This window comes from Anabrus simplex, chromosome 13 (assembly GCF_040414725.1).
Source record: "Anabrus simplex isolate iqAnaSimp1 chromosome 13, ASM4041472v1, whole genome shotgun sequence".
In the NCBI taxonomy this organism is placed as follows: Eukaryota; Metazoa; Arthropoda; class Insecta; order Orthoptera; family Tettigoniidae; genus Anabrus; species Anabrus simplex.
This window is the reverse complement of record NC_090277.1, coordinates 24,791,895-24,812,500: the sequence shown is the minus strand read 5'-3', so window position 1 is coordinate 24,812,500 and position 20,606 is coordinate 24,791,895. Positions and strand designations below refer to the sequence as shown.

General features: G+C 39.6%; 1 protein-coding gene across 1 annotated transcript in view; it reads left to right on the top strand.

Annotated features, from left to right (window-relative positions):
- The window catches only part of LOC137502864 (uncharacterized), a 138,917-nt gene that overhangs the window by 30,538 nt on the left and 87,773 nt on the right, over positions 1-20,606 (top strand). The window contains exon 3 of the mRNA XM_068230021.1: positions 5,199-5,270. Within this exon, the coding sequence (XP_068086122.1) occupies positions 5,199-5,270 (72 nt within the window). The remainder of the gene's footprint in view (positions 1-5,198; positions 5,271-20,606) is intronic.

Genomic DNA, 20,606 nt, shown 5'->3' with positions numbered 1-20,606 from the left:
TCGTCGTATTTTCGGAGACTTTTGAAGAACATCTAGATCATCTGCGAGAAGTTCTCAATCGCCTTCGTAAGGCTGGGTTAACTGTTAAGTTGTCCAAGGTTGCCTTTGCTAAGCCCTCCATGTCATTCCTAGGGCATATTGTGTCACCTGATGGGGTTGCAGTCGATCATTCTAGAACACAGGCCATCCGTGATTTTAAACCTCCCAAGGACATTAAAGGTATCGCCAGGTTCATTGGTATGGTGAATTTCTTCAGGAAGTTTATTCCTAACTTCGCTAGTAGAGCGGCGCCCTTGAACCTTCTTCGTAGGAAAGGCATCAAATTTGAGTGGGGACCTTCTCAACAAGCCGCTTTTGAAGATCTTAAATTAGCTCTCTCTAATGCCCCCGTCCTTGCTATGCCCGATTTCTCGAAGAAATTCATCGTCCAAACTGACGCGTCGTCGTCGGCGGTAGCTGCAGTCCTTCTTCAAGAGACTGAACTGGGAAGACGACCCATCCCCTATGCATCTAGGACCTTGTCGGCTCAAGAAGCCAAGTATTCCATCTATGAGCTCGAAGGTTTGGCAGTCTTATTTGCCTTAGAAAAGTTCCGTCTCTATTTGGAACATGTCAAATTCGACCTGGAGACGGATAATCAAGCCATAAGCTGGGTCTTAGGTAGGCCGCGTCGTACAGGTCGTATAGCCCGTTGGGCCATCCGTATTTCCGCCTTCCAATTCGATGTCAGGCATATCAGAGGTACCGAAAATGTCGTTGCAGACGGACTTAGCCGTATGTTTTCCAGCGACGTCGACACCCATGAACCGGTCGATAGTTCATCTCCTCCCGAGTCCATGCTATCTGATGTTAATGCCATCTTAACAGATGCTCCCATGCTCTTTAGGGATATCGAGAAATACCAACGGGAAGATCCGACGCTGGCTCCGATAATGGAAACCCTTTCTTCTGGGGAACATGTCGTCCCTTATGTACTGAGGAATGGTGTTCTATGTTGCCCTTCGAGGCATGATAAGATGATGAAAGTTGTCGTTCCAGCTGTTCTTGTACCTATGATCTTTAAGTACTATCATGAGACCCCATTAGGGGGGCATCTAGGCATCTTTAAAACTCGTGAGAAGATTCGTGAAATGTTCATCTGGAAGGGTATGGACGGTGAAATCCGTGAACTAGTAAAGGCTTGTAAATCCTGCTTGCTTAGTAAACCCACCATGTCCACCAAGGTAGGCCTGTTGTCTTCTCACCAAGCGTCGCGCCCTATGGAACGCCTGTATATTGATTATGTAGGACCCTTCCCCCAGTCAAAGGGAAATGCCAACAAGTTCATCTTTGTATGTGTAGATGGTTTTACAAGATTTTCCTGGTTATTTCCGACTAAGCTGGCTACCGCTCAGTCCACCATTACTTGTCTAAATTCTATCTTTGCTTCTTTTGGTCCGTGTCAATAAATTGTGTCTGATAATGCTAAGGCTTTCACATCTAATTTATTTCGTAAATTCTGCTTCGACCTGTCCATCTCTCATGTGACAACTTCTGCTTATTACCCTCAACCATCTCTGGCTGAACGGGTTAATCGTAATCTCAGGTCCGCGCTTATTGCCTGTCATCATGAAGATCATTCTAGGTGGGACACGTCCCTGCATTGGTTAGCTTTTGCTTTGAATTCGGCGGTTCATGAATCTCATAAGTTTACTCCAGCTTCTTTGATGTTCAAGTTCGTTCCCAACACGCCGCTCTCTAACCTCTGGTCTCTGAGTGACATTCTACCTGAGACAATAGACCCAGATAACATTAAAGATCTTTGGAAGAAGGCTAAAGCCAACCTTAAAGTGTCTCATGAAAAGGTTAGGGAAAGATATGATCGTGGACGGAGACCCACCCATTTGAAGGTAGGTGACCAAATGATGGTCAAGAATTTTGTTCCCGCGGGTAAGCTTGCCCCCAGATTTCATGGGCCGTGTATCATTCTCGATTTCCGTACTCCCGTTACCTTATTGTTAAGCAATCCAGCCACCGAGAGGATATTTAGGGTTCACCTGTCACAGGTTTCACTCGTAAGGCCTTCTGCCCTTGGAATCTGTTTCCTTTGTGTGTAATTATTTTTTGTAAACCTCCCCCGATCAGTGGAACTGCCATCCTGTCCTTACCATGGCCATTACCACGCTCCCGTCTCCTGCTAACATAACACCCAGTGGCTTATACATGACATGAATATCTTCACGCCGCTGGCCCCTCAACCTCTCCACAAAGCCTCTGCCCTCAAAAAATGATGATGGTCCAACAAAATTCTGCCGCCGGGCTTTAATGTTTCAGTGCCCCCGCAGCAGCGCGGCGCCGTACCGCTCCTGAGGCAGGTACGGGCCCGCCCTTCTCCAGTGAGGCCAACCTGTGTACGGCGAGCCGGAGTCCTCCTCCCGGCCAAGGCTGATGTGCGGCGCACAACCTGTAACTCGCCCGCGACCAGCATGTTCGCCGCGGGCGCGGCGTGCTTCAACTCCACTACTCCTCTCATAGTGCGGGCGAGAGGTATCTCAGGGTACTTGAGGGGTCCGAGCGGCCTCCTCTGAACTCAAGCAGCGGCGGCTGGTCTGGCCGTCAAACTTATCAACGTTAAAAGTACATATCCAGCTATATGGACATTCCATTTCAACATTACTACCTTTTTTTCGGATTTTACTGCAATATCCGGTGGACTTCGAAAATTTTTCCTCTACTTTAAAAAACTAAAAGTTTCCTTCTGAATTCAACTTCTACAAACATAAAGACATTACATCAACAGTTACTACAAGAATTTTGAAACTGGATCCAATCATTTTAAGAAAATTTGTTGGTAAATACTTCTGCAATTAACTCCATATCAACATCATAACTTGGACCTTATGTTGAAATAAAAGTTTATGTTCTTCTGTGTTACCCCTTGGAGGGACTTTTGGGGGGGGGGGGGAGGTCTGTACCGAGTGGTACACCTCCATGCCGCTAATTCGAACTTTGCGCCAGTTGAAACTCCCCTACTGGAGGAAGTCTGAACTTTATCTAATGTGTTAATTTTCAAGTTTCTCAGAAGATGTCACTACTTGGAAATTTTGAAGTTTCTGAACTGGGTCGTTTTCGATGTATTTTTGTTTTGCCTGTAGTAAGAAGTGTGAACATTCTCTTCTAGAGGACACTACTGAAGAACTACAATGGTGCACCCTAGTGCGAAGTGAAAGAACTGTTTTTTGGAGAAATTTTTATTTCAGAAGTTTGTTCCTTGTTACATTTCTTTCTGTTATTGTTTAAGTTGGCTGTATAACCCTTCCTTTCCCCTTGTTTTGAATTTAGCCAATCCTGAATTTCTTTAATTAATTTATGACCAATCAGGTGTATCTTCTCCAAATTGAATATGTTGCTTAACCCTAGCCAATAAAATTCTTGTGGGAGGGTGTTCTCATTCCTGAAACGCCTCGAACTTTCCGCGAGAATATATAAACTGCTGATTTTCGGGTCTCCGTGCCACTTCAGTAACATCTTTCAGTGTGTAAAGTACGTAGCAGGGGGCGGGAAGCACCTCTTTCTTCGGGCAGCAGTTCATCCACACGGTAATGGCCTTTTAATAACTTCTTTTCTTGCTAGCTCAGCAGTTTAACTCTTGGGGCAGGTCCGACGCCTTTTCCATGTAACTTTCCTTTAAAAATGTAAAGACACTCGGTGTCAATTCTTTCTGTTTTAACTACATATTGGGATAGAGAGTGCTTAACCCTCTCGAGCTCCCACTCATATTGCATTGAGGTGAACTTATTTTCTCAACCGTTTCTTCCTTACCGTAATGTAAATTGTTTCCTTCTAAAAGTCACCTCTTTAGTATGGGATTAGCCCTTGCATTAACGGCCTTGTGCCAAGTAGGTTTTATATGAAATGTATTAGAAGCGCAGCTTCGCCTCCTCTCAAATTGGTATTTTAGAGGCCAGTTAATTAACCTGTTTCTTTACTTAATAGGCCTCAGTAAATTGGGTATTTTTACCCCTGTGTATAGGTCCTTGGAGGACAGCTTGAACGTGGAGTTTGGTGTGGCCTTTGATAGGCTTAAATTTTGAGAGCGCATTGCTCTTGAAAATTTTGATTTCTGTGTGCCTCGAGGAGGCTTTACTGTGTAATTAGGAGCAAGAGCTCCTGGGCATTATTGGGGTCTTCTGCCCCGTTGTTGAATCTTGTGTATCGTAATGTTGGGCTTATAGCTCAAGAATTGTGTGTCTGGCTCTCGGAGCCCAAATCTTGTAACACTGTAACTGTACACTTTTGAAGTAGTGGCTTTGCTACTCTGTACCTGCCATTCTTGTTATTTCTTGATTTTGAAAAGAAAATATAACCTTGTTAAATTTTACCTTAACTTTAATTTCGTAGTTTGAGACCCGTTTACCCCCGCACCTTCTTTCACCTCTGCTGTTCCACAGATACCTCGGAACACACACAAGGAGTAAGATTATATTAAATTTTATGTCCCTGAGCAAAACGGGAGGACCCCATACACTGTTTCCAATGTAAGGTGCTCTTTGGGGAGTTTTGATGAGAATAGCGGAGCACATTTCCTACCACCATTCAAAACAGAGTTCAGGAGTTTCTACCATATTGGCAAACTCTGTTCCCAATTGCCATTAACAATAGAGATGAGGAGTTTTCAATATAAAGACAGTGCCATTTTCATAATGCCAGTCAAAATCAAGTTGGAGGGATTTTAATATCTCAGGAATAGAACCATCTTTTAGTTTGTGAGGCCATGTGTGTTTGCAGAGTTTCACGCAGACATGCCATTTGGGCTCAAGTTGCATTGGCATGCCCCTGTAAGCCCTTGCTTGGCAGTGGAGGACCAACTGTGTGATCCCGCAGTGTTAGCAAATAGGGATCGCTAACCTGCGTAAGGAGAATTGGATTCTCCGTTTTCAAAAATATGTACTCTAACAGTCAGTTCCAGTCAGTGCATGTGGGATGTTTGAAATAAAACCCTTGTCCCTGTGATTTGATTTCCGTGGAAGACTATCGGCTGTTCAGCTGTGATAAAGACATTGAAAACAATGGAGAGCTACAGGCCTGCCTGCTTACTTCATTTGCCATTAAACTATGACCCTAATGATTATGTTTCTATTACTGGTACTATTTTTTTTTCAGTAAATGCCAGTCAAAGTAATTTTTGGCTCATTTTTTAATAACAATTTCTGTTGCAGTGTGAAATGGACCAGAAAATAGAGATCAAGGAAGAACCTGTCTGGTCTGAAGGCACAACAAGTACATCCTTCGTAAGTATCATGCCTGATTACTTTATAGTGATTGGAACTTAATGGATATTCAAAATATTGTCGGATCTATAAGCTACAAAGTATTTCATCTGGAATTATGTTCAGTGCATAACAAGAGGCCTAAACTCTCCAACTTTTAAAAGGTACTTTGTTGGATGTTTTACTGTATTCTCCTTTCATAGCATGACATATCTAGGTGGTAGTCTGGTAGGTGTGCTGTATATTGTTGCTGTCAATGACCATCAGATTAGTGGTGATGGCATGCTAAATGTCCTTCATTGTTATATGAAATAGTGGTTAGTTGTCGACATTATTTTTCCCCATGGATAGTTTAATGTTTGGTTACATAATGCTAATCATTTTCAGTGTAAATTAACTGGGCAGGCCCTGTTCTTTAGATGATGAGGACCTTCATCTTACCTACAGGGCCCTGGTAAGATTCCCAGTGAGTTTGAGATATCAGTACCTGAAACTTAGTGCTGATTCAGGATCCTATCAGTGCTGTGGACAATTTCTTCATTTGGTAAAACTACTACAGTGACATTTAGGTTACTGTTCATGACAAAATTACTGGTTGTGACTCATTGGGTCCTTTTCACCTAAAATCCTGGGAGGATTGAGTCCATTGTTGCAGTATTGATCATTCTATATTATCCTCTTTGGCAACAACATATTTGTATTGACATGTATATGAGGAGTTTGCTAATTATTGAATTTTACTCTTTTCTCCTAATGGGATAGATTTTATAAAATTGTTGGTCAACTTTGATAATTGGATTTTTCAGTTAATTAAATAATTGTCCTGTGTGGTCATGGAGGGAGTTTTCTTTGGTGTTTTCTTCAAGTCTTTAGTTGTTTTTGTACAATTTCTTGTTCTGTGTTCCCTCTCTTTCCACATAATTTATATTTTACTTTTTTATTGATAGAGCTACATTAATTTTACTATGAACCATTCTGTTAAATTTTTGTGAATTATATTCATGAAAAACTAGCAGAACATTCAACAGTTCTGGAGTCCACTGAAAAAACAAATTTAAGGGAGGGGGATGGATTATTTATACTCCTCTATTTGAACAATCTATGACATGCTCAGAATGGTCACAGATTTTTGGCAATGCTGATGGCACTCCTGGATTGATCAGTAGGGGTAGTTTGTGAAGTTAGTGTCCTTGCAATTGTAATACTCAGTATTCATTCTTAAGGAATGCCATCAAAATATGTCCCCACAACAATAAGAGTGATGCAACCTAGAAGGATATGTAAACACCACCAGGTCGTTCTCAATACTGATTCCAAATCAGCGGCCTGAGAGTTACTCATCCAGGTAGCAATAAAACATCTATTCATCAGTAAGATTCAGTCCCAACTTGTTGGATCTTCGAAATGACCAGAATTATACTAACTACAACTGCTATGCTTGAAGGTACGGCATGTCACAATTCTCTTATGGCTTCCTACACCGTTGCTTTTGAGATTGCACTGATAGATAAATCTAGGGGAGTACAATTCTTATTCCCTGTTATGGTGTGGATTTTACAGGGCTCATGGGGATAGTGAGATGGTTAAATATTCCACTGATAAGAAAAGTAGGGCTGATGACCTTCGATGTTAGGCCCCTTTAAACAACAAGCATCATCATCAATATGAAAAGTCACTTTATATTTCATTGTAAAACCAGTTAATGGAAAAATTTCTGACCTCCTTTTCCACCATGATATTAGAACACTGGTATCACTTGACCTGATTGTGTGGCTGTAGGTACTGCAACAGCTGTATTAATATTCTTTGGAATCTGCAACAATTGAATGAATGTTGTGACAACCTTATTATTGTCATCATTTCTGAAACAAAGTCCTGCAGAATTTTAGCAATTTAGTTTGGGAGCGAGTCTAGAGGTTTAGAATGGTAGGGCAGGCCATGGCGTTGGTATTATGAAAGGATTGTAGTAAATATAAGTTCAAATATAGTGTTCTAACACCTTTTTAATGGACACACTGCCCTGCTGTGTTTGCAGACCGCCCTTTTAACACAACCTGAATATGCGCTAATTACGTAGTGTGAAACTGTTTAGTGAAATGCACAATGATTATTTTCAGCTTAGTTACATCGATTACATTGGGGTTTAAATGTTGAGGGGTTTCGCATGACATCACAAACCCGTATTGCACTCCACAGCAATGGAATGGTAATCCCCAGTATTGAATGATTATGAACGAGCAGTACAACACTAGAAGTTCAAAATGCTCTGCGTTATTCATGATAATAACACTTAAATAGTTCAACTTTGCAGTTACTGTTATCTGTCTGTTAATGTGAATGCCCTGAGGGGAATAAATTGAAATGTGTTCATATCCGTTTTAGTACATAGTATTCCCCACCTGGCCACTCATTCCTGATACTCGGCTGAAAAAATTTCTGGGGAAAACACTGCATTAGTTAGGGAAGAAGCTGGTAGGACAAGATGAATTGACATGGAAAGCTGCATGTATAATATAACTATTTATAATAGTTTATTTAAATCTGCCTTGATCAATATGCTCATTAAATGAAAGAAACATTATTAATTAAACCATACATGTTTCGGGAAATCTCAACCATTCCCTTCATCAGTGGTTAGATCAAAGAATAACAATGGAAAGCTGCATTATTCTAGTCCATGGACTGGTATGCCATTCATATTAGTAATGATTGTAATCTATATAAACAAAATTGTAATAACTGATTATTGATTATTTTGACAGCATTATCGTATAATTATCCATTTCAGGTGTAATAATGAGACATAAATATGCTTTAGCTTAGGGGTCTTGCCTTTCTTTTTGTTGTTGTTTGATTTCTTGAAACTGAAAAACTACTGTATATATTTGAACCCACATTTAGAATCCTCTTATCCATGGATAATTTTTAGTTTCAATATCATGTCAACATCCATGAATTGACTGGGGATTTATGTGAAACCTGGAACTGTGATTTTACTCTCCCAAAAAATATACATGACCAACCTTATTTTAAAATCTACCAACCTTACTAGAAAATTATTCGTAAAACTTTCTGCTCATGTACACTATTGTGATAGGAGGATTAATGAGGGGGATATCTTTTCAGAATGTCTTAGAGTCTTAATTCCTGAAACACATAGCCTGTGAGAAACATTTTTTCTATCTGAAAGGAACTTCACATTTATTGTGAATCAGTTAGTTTTTATATTTGCAGGAAACAGTATACGTGCTGTCATAATACGATGCTGAGGAGTCTGATGAGTCAGACTGTTCATGAGAGTGAAATTTACTGAGACAGTCATTAGCTTCCTCTTTCACAGTTTCAGAAGTCATTGATGTGGACTAGTCACCACACCTGGCAATGTTTTCAACCTGAAAATTCTTCAAACTCTTTCCCACGATACACTTCCAGCACTCGTGTTATTGGCCAGTCGATCCAGTTCTTCCCATCAGCTGCAACCAGCACCACATCCCCTTCTCCAGTGTTTGTAGATATCTTATTCTGCTTGTGGATCAAGTGACTTAGGTACTTTTCTCAAATTCATATTGCAACTGTAGTAAAAATCAAAATCTATTTGATGAGTTCATGGAATCCAGTTGATCTAGATACAGTATGCCCATGCAGACATCGTCTTGCAAAATACTTGAAAATGAAAGTTGGTTAAGATCTTCAGGCTTCTCAGGCAACTAGGTAAATGACGGGATTTAACCACAGATTCACACTCACACAGTAGGGTCTTCATCTCCTCGTAACACAGTGAAGCTCTCCCGAGGACACATCTCAAATTTCTCTTTACTATCTGAATCAGATTTTGCCACCAGCCACCCCAACCTGCCTGCTGGAGGAGGGTCAATCCTCTACTGTATTCACTGCATTGTGGACTCTCTTTCTGTGTGGTTTTAGTCGACATTTCAAACAAATTATCTCTGCCAGTGAAATTTGTTCCATTGTTGTTGATTCTTGTTGTTTAAAGGGGCCTATCATCTAAGGTCATCGAAACTCCATTATTGTTGTTGTAGACACTGTTGGTATTTCTCATTGTGTGATGAACCGTTGAAAACTCGGTAAAAGTCCATTTGTTAAGAAATTGCTGACCAGTTCCAAGCCCCATACACGGCAAATGTAAAGAGCATAATCCACCCCTTTGTTTTTCCTTTCAGTATCAAGAGTCCAGCAAAGTCTACACCTGTCACCTCAAATACCACAGCATCATTTATTCCATTTTCTGATAGAGTTCCAGAATCAGCATCTGCCTTCTTAGCTTCATGCCATTTTTCATCTCACATATCTTGACAGAATTGCCTGGCTGCTCCTTCGTCCTTGTATAACCGAAAATCTAATAGTCTAACATGTTCCTCATGGATTAGCAGTTGCACCAGACAATATTTAATCATTAGTACCATAGGGCATCATAGCTCCTCACTATCTTCCCCTTCAATAATCTTTGTTTTTCTCACAAATTTCCTTCACAATCTTTGTTCATGCATAATGACTTCCAGCTGGAAATCCCTTCTCCCCCAGAAACTGCTTCTTGAATGAATCAAATGAGTAATCTTCCTGATGCCTTTATTTCATCCATCATTTTCTCCTCCACAAGTGTTTCACTCACATTCCTTCTTTTGTTGTTAGTAATCCGCAACATCCAGGTAACCATTCTGGCAACCTTTATATAGAAGAAGTATATTCCAGATACCATGGAGGCTCCCCAGATGGGACAGCATAAGTCACACTCTCCTTATCTCTTTCATGATCAACTTCCTCTTCTTACACTGCAGCTTCACCACAAGACCATTTTTTTTCTTCCAGCTTTACCAGGACCTTTCCACCACTTTGATTCTTTGATTCTTCACCACAAGACCAATTTTTTTCTCCCAGCTTTACCAGGACCTTTCCACCACTTTGATTCTTCTAAAACTCATCCACGTTGCAACCTTGTGAAGACAAATTAGCTGGATAAAGTCTAGCTCTTAAATGCTGCCACTTTGCTCTGTGGGAGAAAGTCAATATTTCCTTCACTCTATTTTGTACAAAGACACCCTTTCTATCCATATCAATGCAGTGTCCAAAGTTAGCAGTGCTCATCAATGAGCCTGAGACTGTCTTTTATAGTGGCTAACATTCAAATACCAATAAGGCAGGAAAGTAATTCTAGTTGAGGTGTTGTAGTTCTCTTAAATGGTTCTACCCTCCCTTTTGCAAAATGTTAGTTGCAGGCTAATTTCATCGTGATGCTTGCTTTTCAACGATACAACTGCAGCATAAGCATATTTACTAGCATCACAGAATGTATGAATATAATGAGACTTGATTAGAGTCAGCCAAGGTAAATTGTCTCGCTATAGCAATACAAGCTTTTCAAGGAAAGTGTTCATTCCACTTTATGAAGATGTCTTTTGTTTCTGATAGTACCTCTGTGTCCCAACTTATTTTCAAACTGTATTGCAACAGAACCTTCGGCATCAGAGACACAGGACAGGAGAAACCAATGGGGACAAAGATAGACAAAATACATCATGTTGTTACAGGATTGTTATGAATTTTGCAAATTTTTTGTGACAAGACCTAGCAGCCCCAGTACTGGAGAGACTGAGTGCTCTGTGCCTAAAAAATGCATGCTACTTTCCCATCCACTCGGCGATGACGAAAGACCTTCAACCTCATATCAGTATGATCTTCCTACCATAGAAATCGATCAACCCTCTTTACTGACACTTGTAGGAACACCTTTCTAATGTCCAAGTTCACACCCACTGGCCTCTCTCTAAACCTTAGCAGAACAAAGGGAATAATTTCAATTTACTTCAGACCTTTGTTCATATAGTCATTCAGTGTCAATTCCCTCATCCTTTTAATGGATGCATCGAATATGGGTCTAATTTGCATAGTTGCACTGTCCTTAAATACACCCCGAAGAGGTAGAATGTGGCCTTTACCTCTAGCCCCTTCATAATGTCTCCCTTCAACAATACCATCCTTAGACCATTGTTGCAGTAAAGCATCACTCTTGAAATTAATTCTCACGAATAATTTTCTCAGTCACAGAATATAGCCTTTTTGTGCAACATCCCTGTGTCATATATTATTTGTAATCCCTATTGTTTCTCAACTCTTGTGTCAAGCGGGCAAGACGATGGTGAAATTACTCTTAAAGAAGTGGAAGAGATGGTAAATAAACTCCATTGTCATAAAGCAGCAGGAATAGATGAAATTAGACCTGAAATGGTAAAGTATAGTGGGAAGGAAGGGTTGAAATAGATTCATAAAATAAGATTATCATGGAGTGTTAGTAAGGTACCTTCAGATTGGATGAAAACTGTAACTGCTACCTATAAACAAACAAAATAGGAAGGATTGCAATAATTATCAAGGTTTCACAATTATCAGTATACCAGGCAAGGTTTTCATGGGCATCTTGGAAGGAAGGGTGAGATCAGTGGATGAGAGGAAGTTGGATGACCACAAAGGGGCTGTCAGGATCGGATTTTAAGAATGCGCCAGAATTTTGAAAAATCTTTGCTGTTCGAAGTTTACATGGATCATCTGGTATAATGTATAAAGCAGTAGAGAAGGATTCAGTAAGGTGAACTTTTAGTAAGCAATCTGGCATATGCTGACGACTTCATCTTCATAGATGCAATGAGTTATGGTATGAAAATTAGCTTTTCTAAGACTAAATTGATGTCCGTAGGTAAGAAATTCAAGAGAATTGAATGTCAGATTGGGGATACGGAGTTAGAACTGATAGACACTTTGAAATATTTAGGATGTGTGGACTCCCAGTCAGGTAATATAGTAAGTGAACTTGAATCAAGCTAATGCATTGAGCTCACAGTTTGCAATCAGCAGTATTCTGTAAGAAGGAAGTCAGCACCCAGACAAAACTATCTTTAATTGGTGTTTTTTCAGGCCAACTTTGCTTTACAGGAGTCAGAGTACCTTCTTTGCAAGGTAGAAGTAACAGAGATGAATGTAGCACGAATGATTGCTGGTAAAGGCAGGTTGGAAGAATGATGAGATAAAGGCTAAATTAGGATTGAAATCAATGGATGGAGCTGTAGTCATAAAGGGCATCATTGTGGCGTCATGTGAGACGAATGGAGTAGGGTAGATTACCTAGGAGAATAATGGAGTCGGTCGTGGAGGGTAAGAGGAATACAGGGAGACCAAGGCGATGATGATTAGATTCAGTTTCTTATGATTTAAAGATAAGAAATATAGAACTAGTTAGAAATGGAGGATTGTTTTGGTGATTAGTGAATACACAGAGGCGTGCAAGACTGAACGCCAGAAGTGTACCACTTAGCGCAATTAATTACATAATTACCCCAAGTGACAGCACAAATGCTCTGACCATACACCAAAGGTACACATCAGAGTTATGGAAACGTGCGAGTCCAACACGTATCAAGTAAGAAAAATGAACAACCACTCACCATTTAAGGGGGGGATGTATGCGATATTACAGTATAACAGCATTTTTATTATAACTCAGGGCATTTTAGAGGTAGCTTTACCAAACTTTGTATACACATAAATAGGTATCAGAGAAATGTTTTCCACCAATATGAAAAGATAATATTTAATATTTTTCAAATTCTGAAAATTCAAAATTTGAAAATTTTGTCATGATGTAAGGAATATTCACTCCAAAACTGTCTCTGCTATGAACTTGAACTTTTGTATACAGACTGTAAGAAAGCAATTGAAAAATTCTCTCGAACAGAATTAGTCAGAATGCTTTGTTTTTCATAAATTATATTTTCAATTCTAGAAAAAATATTGACCTCTTTTATAGGTATATATAACTGCATAATTTCCTTCCAAATTCATTTAGGAAAAAACTGTCCAAGGGTATTGTAGACCTAGTTATTTGAAATAACTGTACCAAATTTCAGTAGAATAGCCCTATTTGTTTAGGAGAAAATGTTCCGTATATGTTGCAATATGTAATTTACAGGAAATGAAGAGAGAAAATTTGAAATGTTATTTACCAGAAACAGACAACTAATGCTGGCCATAACCATATTCCTCTTCTTCTTGTGACTCTTCTAAACCTCTCCTTTTCACCTGTTTCATTTGCCTGGACTCTTTGATGAGCATTTCTCCTGATAGTTCTGAAGCAGCAATGCGTTGGTCGTCTATCTTTCCCAGAATTGTCTGCGTGTAAGCACCAGCATCAAAACCAAGCCTTTCAAGGACCGTGATTCTTCCATTATTTCCATCATTGAACACCAAACATGCATCCTGTGCAGCAATTTTAACAACATCAGAAGCAGCAAATGTTGTTTTGGGACACCTTTTCCATATTAGCTGGTTGTAACTCTCATTCGCGTTTTGAGTTTTGCCATGGGTGCATTTTTTTAACAGATCTGGGTGTGCTAGAATCCAGAATGTGAGCTTGATGGCATTCATTACAGCTTCAGGAAGGTTGTGTTTATGTTTATATGATTTTCCTTCTGCCTGTGCTTGTTTATATTTGCACCAGGTTATGCTGCAAAGAGTATGTATTGCATGTTCATCAATAGAGAGCTTGTGAAAAAATATTGCCCACACTACTTTTTGCATGGCTTTGACATCTCCAACATTGTCGCTTATGGCCTTTCCATAGTAAACCTGCAGACTGTGTCTGTCTTTATCTGTGAGCCTGTGTAAGCCTCCAGGTGTTCTCCCATCTTCAAGCTTTTTGCCTTTGAGTTCATGCTTTAATTTCAGCAGTCTACCACCCATCCTTTTCTGAATGTGCCCTACACACTCAAGTTTCTTGATTGGAGCATCTGAACCATAAGGTTCACTTTCAAATACAGATTTGAAAGAAGAGGAATCTCCATCTCCTAAATACCTACCTTGTGTATCTTACATTGTGAATTGTCTGGCTCCGATGAAAAATTAGTTTCATACCAGCAGGTTCCATTCGACCGCTCGTACCTGAATGGTTTCGGGCACAAAACATTTTATGTTTCTCCAACCACCTTTCTTCTTCCACCTTATCTTCAGATGGTTTCCTCAAGGAACATGCACTGCAGTATTTCCTCATTACCTGAAGATCAAGAATTTTTCCAGTATCTATGCTTATTACAGAGGTGACACAGTGAAGGGAGGTGTGGCCACGGTTCATCCAAGTACCATCACATGAAACGGCCAGATCAGTAGCAGGACAATCATTATCTACAAGTTCTCTGTTCAAGATAACTACTTCTCTAGCAGCATCAGCCATACTCTCTTTACTTTCTATTTCCAGGGCACCAAGAATGTGATTGCTGAGGGTAGTGAACTTGCTTGATGGTGGTGGCATGTTCATCAAACCACAAAACAAATTCGTGCCTTCCCTCCCCACCCCTATGCATCTCATGGCATAGCATAACCTCAAATTTGCTTAAAAACCATATTGTGTGAGGTAGATGTAAAAAATGGTATATCACTCTGACAGTTCTCACAAAATAGATGTAACTTGCATACTACACCGATATTGTCTTCACTGTCAAAGAGTTTCCGTGATGTTTTTCCACAAACAGCACATGCACAAGAAGAAGATACAACACTGCTCAGAATTTCTAAATCTATAAATCTGTAACCACTAGTTGCTTTTACGTCCCGTGCTGTCTTTTGAGGATATACGAGATCCAAGTTTCTTCTTTGATGCACTACCATTGTTCACAGGTGAATTTTCAGAGTCATGAGTTGGTTCCTGGCACACGACGTTTGTATTTTCCTTTCGAAATCGTAAAATGCGGGCCTTCTTCACTTTTCTAAAAACTCGCGGACTAAATCTGGGCATTGTGAAAGGTGAAGAAGCCCACAAAAGTAATAAAACTCACTCACTTACTCCGCTCACTTCAGAAATTGGTTTATAATCTGGCAACAACAACAATTTGCAACTCTGTTTACATCGGAAGTGGGCTATGCACATGCGGCAATACAGTGGAAGTTGTCACAGCCTTCTTGATCGCGCAGTAAGAATTGTCTCAACTTTTGTCGTCCAAATGGACAAAATATTTCAGTTTATGTCATGATGACTACCACGAAGGGGGCGTGGCCTTATACACATCGAAACAAAATATTACATTTGACACACATGTAGGCTGAATATCATCACGAAACTTTGGGAATATATTGTCAACCTATCTAATTAAATAACAACATCGTTTTCAAAAAATCGCATTTTTGACCCAACATCGCATACGTCCCCACTTAATCAAGCGGTGACACCAGAGGGGTGGATTAAATGTAAACCTGGTCATCTCATAATTACCCCTTAAAGAAACACAAACTGTTACTTGGAAACAAAGAGAGATTTAATGATAGACCATAATAAGCATACACCTTAATTAAAATAATCCTTCCTGGAACAAGACGCTAAAGTTAGTGTTTTAAGATTATTTGAAAATAACCAACAGTCGACCATTTCATTTGAAATTAATAGAAAAATTAATTAATACATTAACTAAGACCATACGCTATACTGAAACACTTCTTTCAGCTTTAGATATCGTCCAAGTACTGGTAGAGTTCACATCAAATTTCGTAATACAATCATATACCTTGTTAAATTCAGAAGCAAAGTTCACTTGATTGCCTTTTCTTTTTTTTTTTAAGATCAGAAATGTTATTTGGAGTACATCCCAAAGGAGATCCTACAAGGAAGGGTGCAATATCACGACCAGGTATCAAGAAAAGATTACCCCAAAATAATAATAATAATAATAATAATAATAATAATAATAATAATAATAATAATAATAATAATAATTGTCCGCGACACCGGGAGGAAAACATTCCAACAGGGGAAGAAAAATGCCAAAGATAATTAAGGAAAAACAGGTTAAACCACCCACAATACTACTTTCGTAACAGGGACATCAATTCATATCCATCAACATTCATCAGCTATAACTTTAGCACTCCCATAGCAACGAACACACGATAGGTCAGTCAAGGGAAAGGGCCAATCACAGGCCGCCAATTAACAATAGGTGAATACATTTTAGGAAACAAAAGAAAAACAGAACGCCGATAAAACACGCAAATACTAAGCAAATAAATAATAAAATGTAATTAGGACGGAAATAAAGTTAGAATGGAGATAGAATACGAACGTAAACCCCACATCCTTGTAGCAACTCGCTTGGTTAGTAACTTTGCCAAAACATAGAGTTAATCCCTACCTGTTAGGCCTAGAAAGCCACAACCAAACATTAAGTTTTGAATTTACAATTTAATAGAATAAGAATTAACAGTAGACGCAAGTCCTTAGTGACCAAAACTAGTTGACACACAATTTCTATTTCTTTAAACCGAAAAGGAATAATGTTCGAAAAGTGCAAGGTTAAATTACAGAATTTAGATGACGCCAAGTTTCATTACGTCCCGGTACACAGTTCACTTTTCGAAATATTCAGTTCACCACACGGAATCAGTAAAAGGAGAATAGGAAAGACACTTACAGTGTATCAGCTTGATGTAGTTGAGAAGTGGTTTCAGCTTCATGTGCTTACTTACGAATGGCAGAGGAAATCCATTAAGACGCTTAAAACTTCCAGGTGAGTAAGATGAATAATAATGATAATATTTTTAAAAACTGAAAAGTTCACAAGGGCGTAAGCCCTATCGAATTAACTTCACCCAGGCTCCATTTTCAATTCCAAATCCATGCCGCCAAGCAGAGAAGCTGGCCGCCCTTCCATTTCGCTTCACTCCCAGAACGATAATGACGATTACCCAGGAGCCTTCAGTCAGTGCACAGCCGCAATGACAACGTGCGTGCACGCCCAGTGGAAGGGGGAGCGAGTAGTGAGGTAGTTCATACCTACGACACTAGATTGCAGGAGAATACAGAAAAAGGCACTGTCTGGGCGTACACAATAGGTGGGCATCTTAATGACCTTTCAAGCCGGAGAAAGTTCCAGTTATAATTATTGAAAACCATGGTATCTTTGACCATGAATTACTTAATGAATAACGTAGCGGCGAACCACTTTAAGGACATGAATTTCAATAGCCAAACAGCCATTACAAAAATATTTACGGAGAGGATATAAATTATTACGCTGGTAATAGTCTCCCTCGCCGAAGCTCCACATATACAGCACATGATTACCTTCATAAGGCGGTGGTCTTGAAGCAAGCTAAGTTTTTGGTGGAATAGTCTGAATGTGAAAACGACCACCAATCACAAGTCTCAGTTTATGCATCACCAGCAGGATGAATCAAACGGTCATTAAGAACCAAAACATATATGATTTGAGTAAGAGAAACAATAGAGTTCCCTCAGACGACACTAGATTTCTAGTCACTTTCAGTCATATTGAAGTCCCATGCACCAAACTGGTGCTACACACAAGTCGCAGGTAAATTAATGTTCCAGATCAAAAGTGACTCTGATCCACCAGATCGCTTGTTAAGTTTTTATTCAAATAATCAAGTCCCGCAAGTTCATATGCGTCATTTGATCGAAGAATACGTTACCTTGTGGTGCACACACACAATTAGAACAAGTTCTTAAATGCTCACTGGCAGAACATTAGACCTTCTTGGTCTTGACTGCACGCGATCACATACGTAGACTTAAACTACTACATGTTAGACAAATTAGTATTATTTATCGGACTTGCGTTAGATAAGAAACGCCTTCATTTGGCTTCCACCCTTTTTTGTTTGGATGGCAACGACAACTTAAAAAGGAAAAAAAATGCCTAGAAAGGAAGGAACAAAAGGAATAAAACAAAATTGGTGAGCATAAAACACGATTACAAGGTCCAACCGGAGAATACTTGACCTAAACTTAAACTAGATTAAGATGACTTAAGACTACGGTATGGCACTGGATAAAACTACTAGAGAAGGAAAGGACGAACAGGATTACAATACAATAATTACTTAAACAACCCTTGACCAGGTACAAGAAAATACATTACTATAAATATATCATGCCTAAATTAAATATATGGGCAGAGATACAATGTACAACATGTAAGGAAAACTATAAACTTGAAAACCAATGATAGTTATCTCCTCAAATTAGCTTTCTATACATATAACCAACCATATCAGAATGCCACATAATAACGGCACCATCAACAAACAGAAACCAGGAAGCTACCGTTACGTAGACATAAAACATGACATGATCCTGCCCACAGACGCAGAATGGTTCCCAGAATAGAGATACTAAGGGAACACCAATCCACACATAATAATTTCAAAACAAAAACGTTGACCCAGGAAGAACACCTTGCGAAGCAATGACACATTACACCGTAATACAAGTTATTTAATATTACAACCTCCTCCTTTTTACCCTTTAAATCAGCGGAGTAGAACCACTAATCAGTGAGCCAATAAACAAATTTTTAAACCCTTAAAGCACACGACCAAGGTCTAGAAATAAATTTTGCAATTAATTTTAATGCTACCTATACACTCCATGCATAACCCAAATAAACTAGAAACGGGATAGGATATAGTTTTACTCACAAATAAGAGAAACACCCAGAAACTGGATATAAGATAAAGATCAAAATCCATGGGTTACAGTAAGTAATTACTCAAGACAAGATGAATATAGTAGCTGCAGTTGGAGACTTGAAGATCTTTCAGATGGTGGGTACGCGTATAGTTGGTCATCAGCAACGAGCTATTAGCAACACCAAGCCAAGAATAATATGAGGATGGAAGGAGTCATGATAACACAATCATTAACACCATGGTGGAACAGGACAGAAAATGGCAGAAAGAAAACGGGGGTGTTTCCCAATCTTGAATCATATTCCACACAACTTCACCGAACATTCAAACATATACATCAACAGTGGGCTACTAAATCAAATAAAAGGTTCAGTAAAGCACCTCAATTAAGCAGTCACTTAGGAATGTGGGAGCAGAGACCTGACAACATTCCATATCGGCTATCCCCAAGAGATCTCGGACAAATCCTGACTAGAAATAAGTGATATCTGTAGACTCACACTGTAGCCGCACAGCCACAGGTACCTCACCAAATATGGAACAAGGTAAATAAAATATAAATGGTAGTTCACGAACCAGGTCGATGGAAAATGCTCAAAATAACGGAGAGGGAGAAAACACCACTAAACGACCATATCACCAGATACTGGGAGGCTTCAGTGCCGCCAATGAAGCACTAGTTAATCCCATACTCAACTAGCGCACCGTAGAACGGCAAGATGACAAAAGCAATAGCAATGGGTAGTAACACTCCGGAGGGAAAAGGAGTCAATAGGCTGGCAGGTTAATCCGAAATGAACTTTATAGTACAGGATAAATACATGATGACGTTAGATTACCAGGGTATGCAGAGAATTAAAACAAAGGAACAGACCAGGACATACAGGAACCACAAATTATATACAAGCAAACGAGGTTCTTCAAAAAGAAGAGAGATGTAGACCCACGCCGGGTTTATTTCCTAGTCTGCGGGGACACAGAGGTAAAATTAAAGGCAACACCACCCATACCGAGGTGTCATAGCAAATAACTTATACCACACGGCAACAATACAACCATAATGAACCTCAACAAATATGCATTACCCAAAAGGAGGAAAGGAGCACTAACTACCCTCAACGACATGCCGTGAAGCCATAATGCTACCTCACATTGTAAGCCTAAAACCAAACCACGGTACCGTTTACAACATTATTAACTCAGGACCAAAACCAATACCTACTAGGTACAAAAGGATATCGTGCTCCTCAGGTGGAGGATCCATTAGTGCAACTTGTGCAAAAATAACACCACAATAACAAGTAGACCAGGCAGGACGACATGGAGCTACAACTCAACTAAATAACATACTGCAAGAATGATGCACTAAATTAGAGACCAAAACCAGGCAAGGAAGGTCTTTAGAAGGGTGTAGAATTTATACCAATGCAAGCAAAAATACAATAAGAAAACACCTAGTTAACCACTACTACCAGGAAGGAAAAACCAGATGCAAATTTGCAAAAGTTAGACGGGGCAGGATTTTACTCACCAGAAAATCGTCGGTGCAAGAATGATTATTAGTGGATTACTCAGCAAACGGGGAATTCACAACTGATTACAGAAATGACCCAGAGGAGGACATCAGGGCAATCGCAAATTAGGGAATCGTGGCACCAGAAGTTGGAGACTGAAGGTAGTGAAGACAGTGAAGTCCATGCCGTAAAGACAAACAGCCAACCACCACCAATCCCGATCGACAGAGTTCCGCCTTAGCCAATACCCACAGGTAAAACCAAAACTTAACCGACAGGACATAACACCGGGTATTATCCAGTTCCTAGTCAATCTACCCAAACAAAAGTAACCTAATAGATAATTCGGTACGTTTAATGC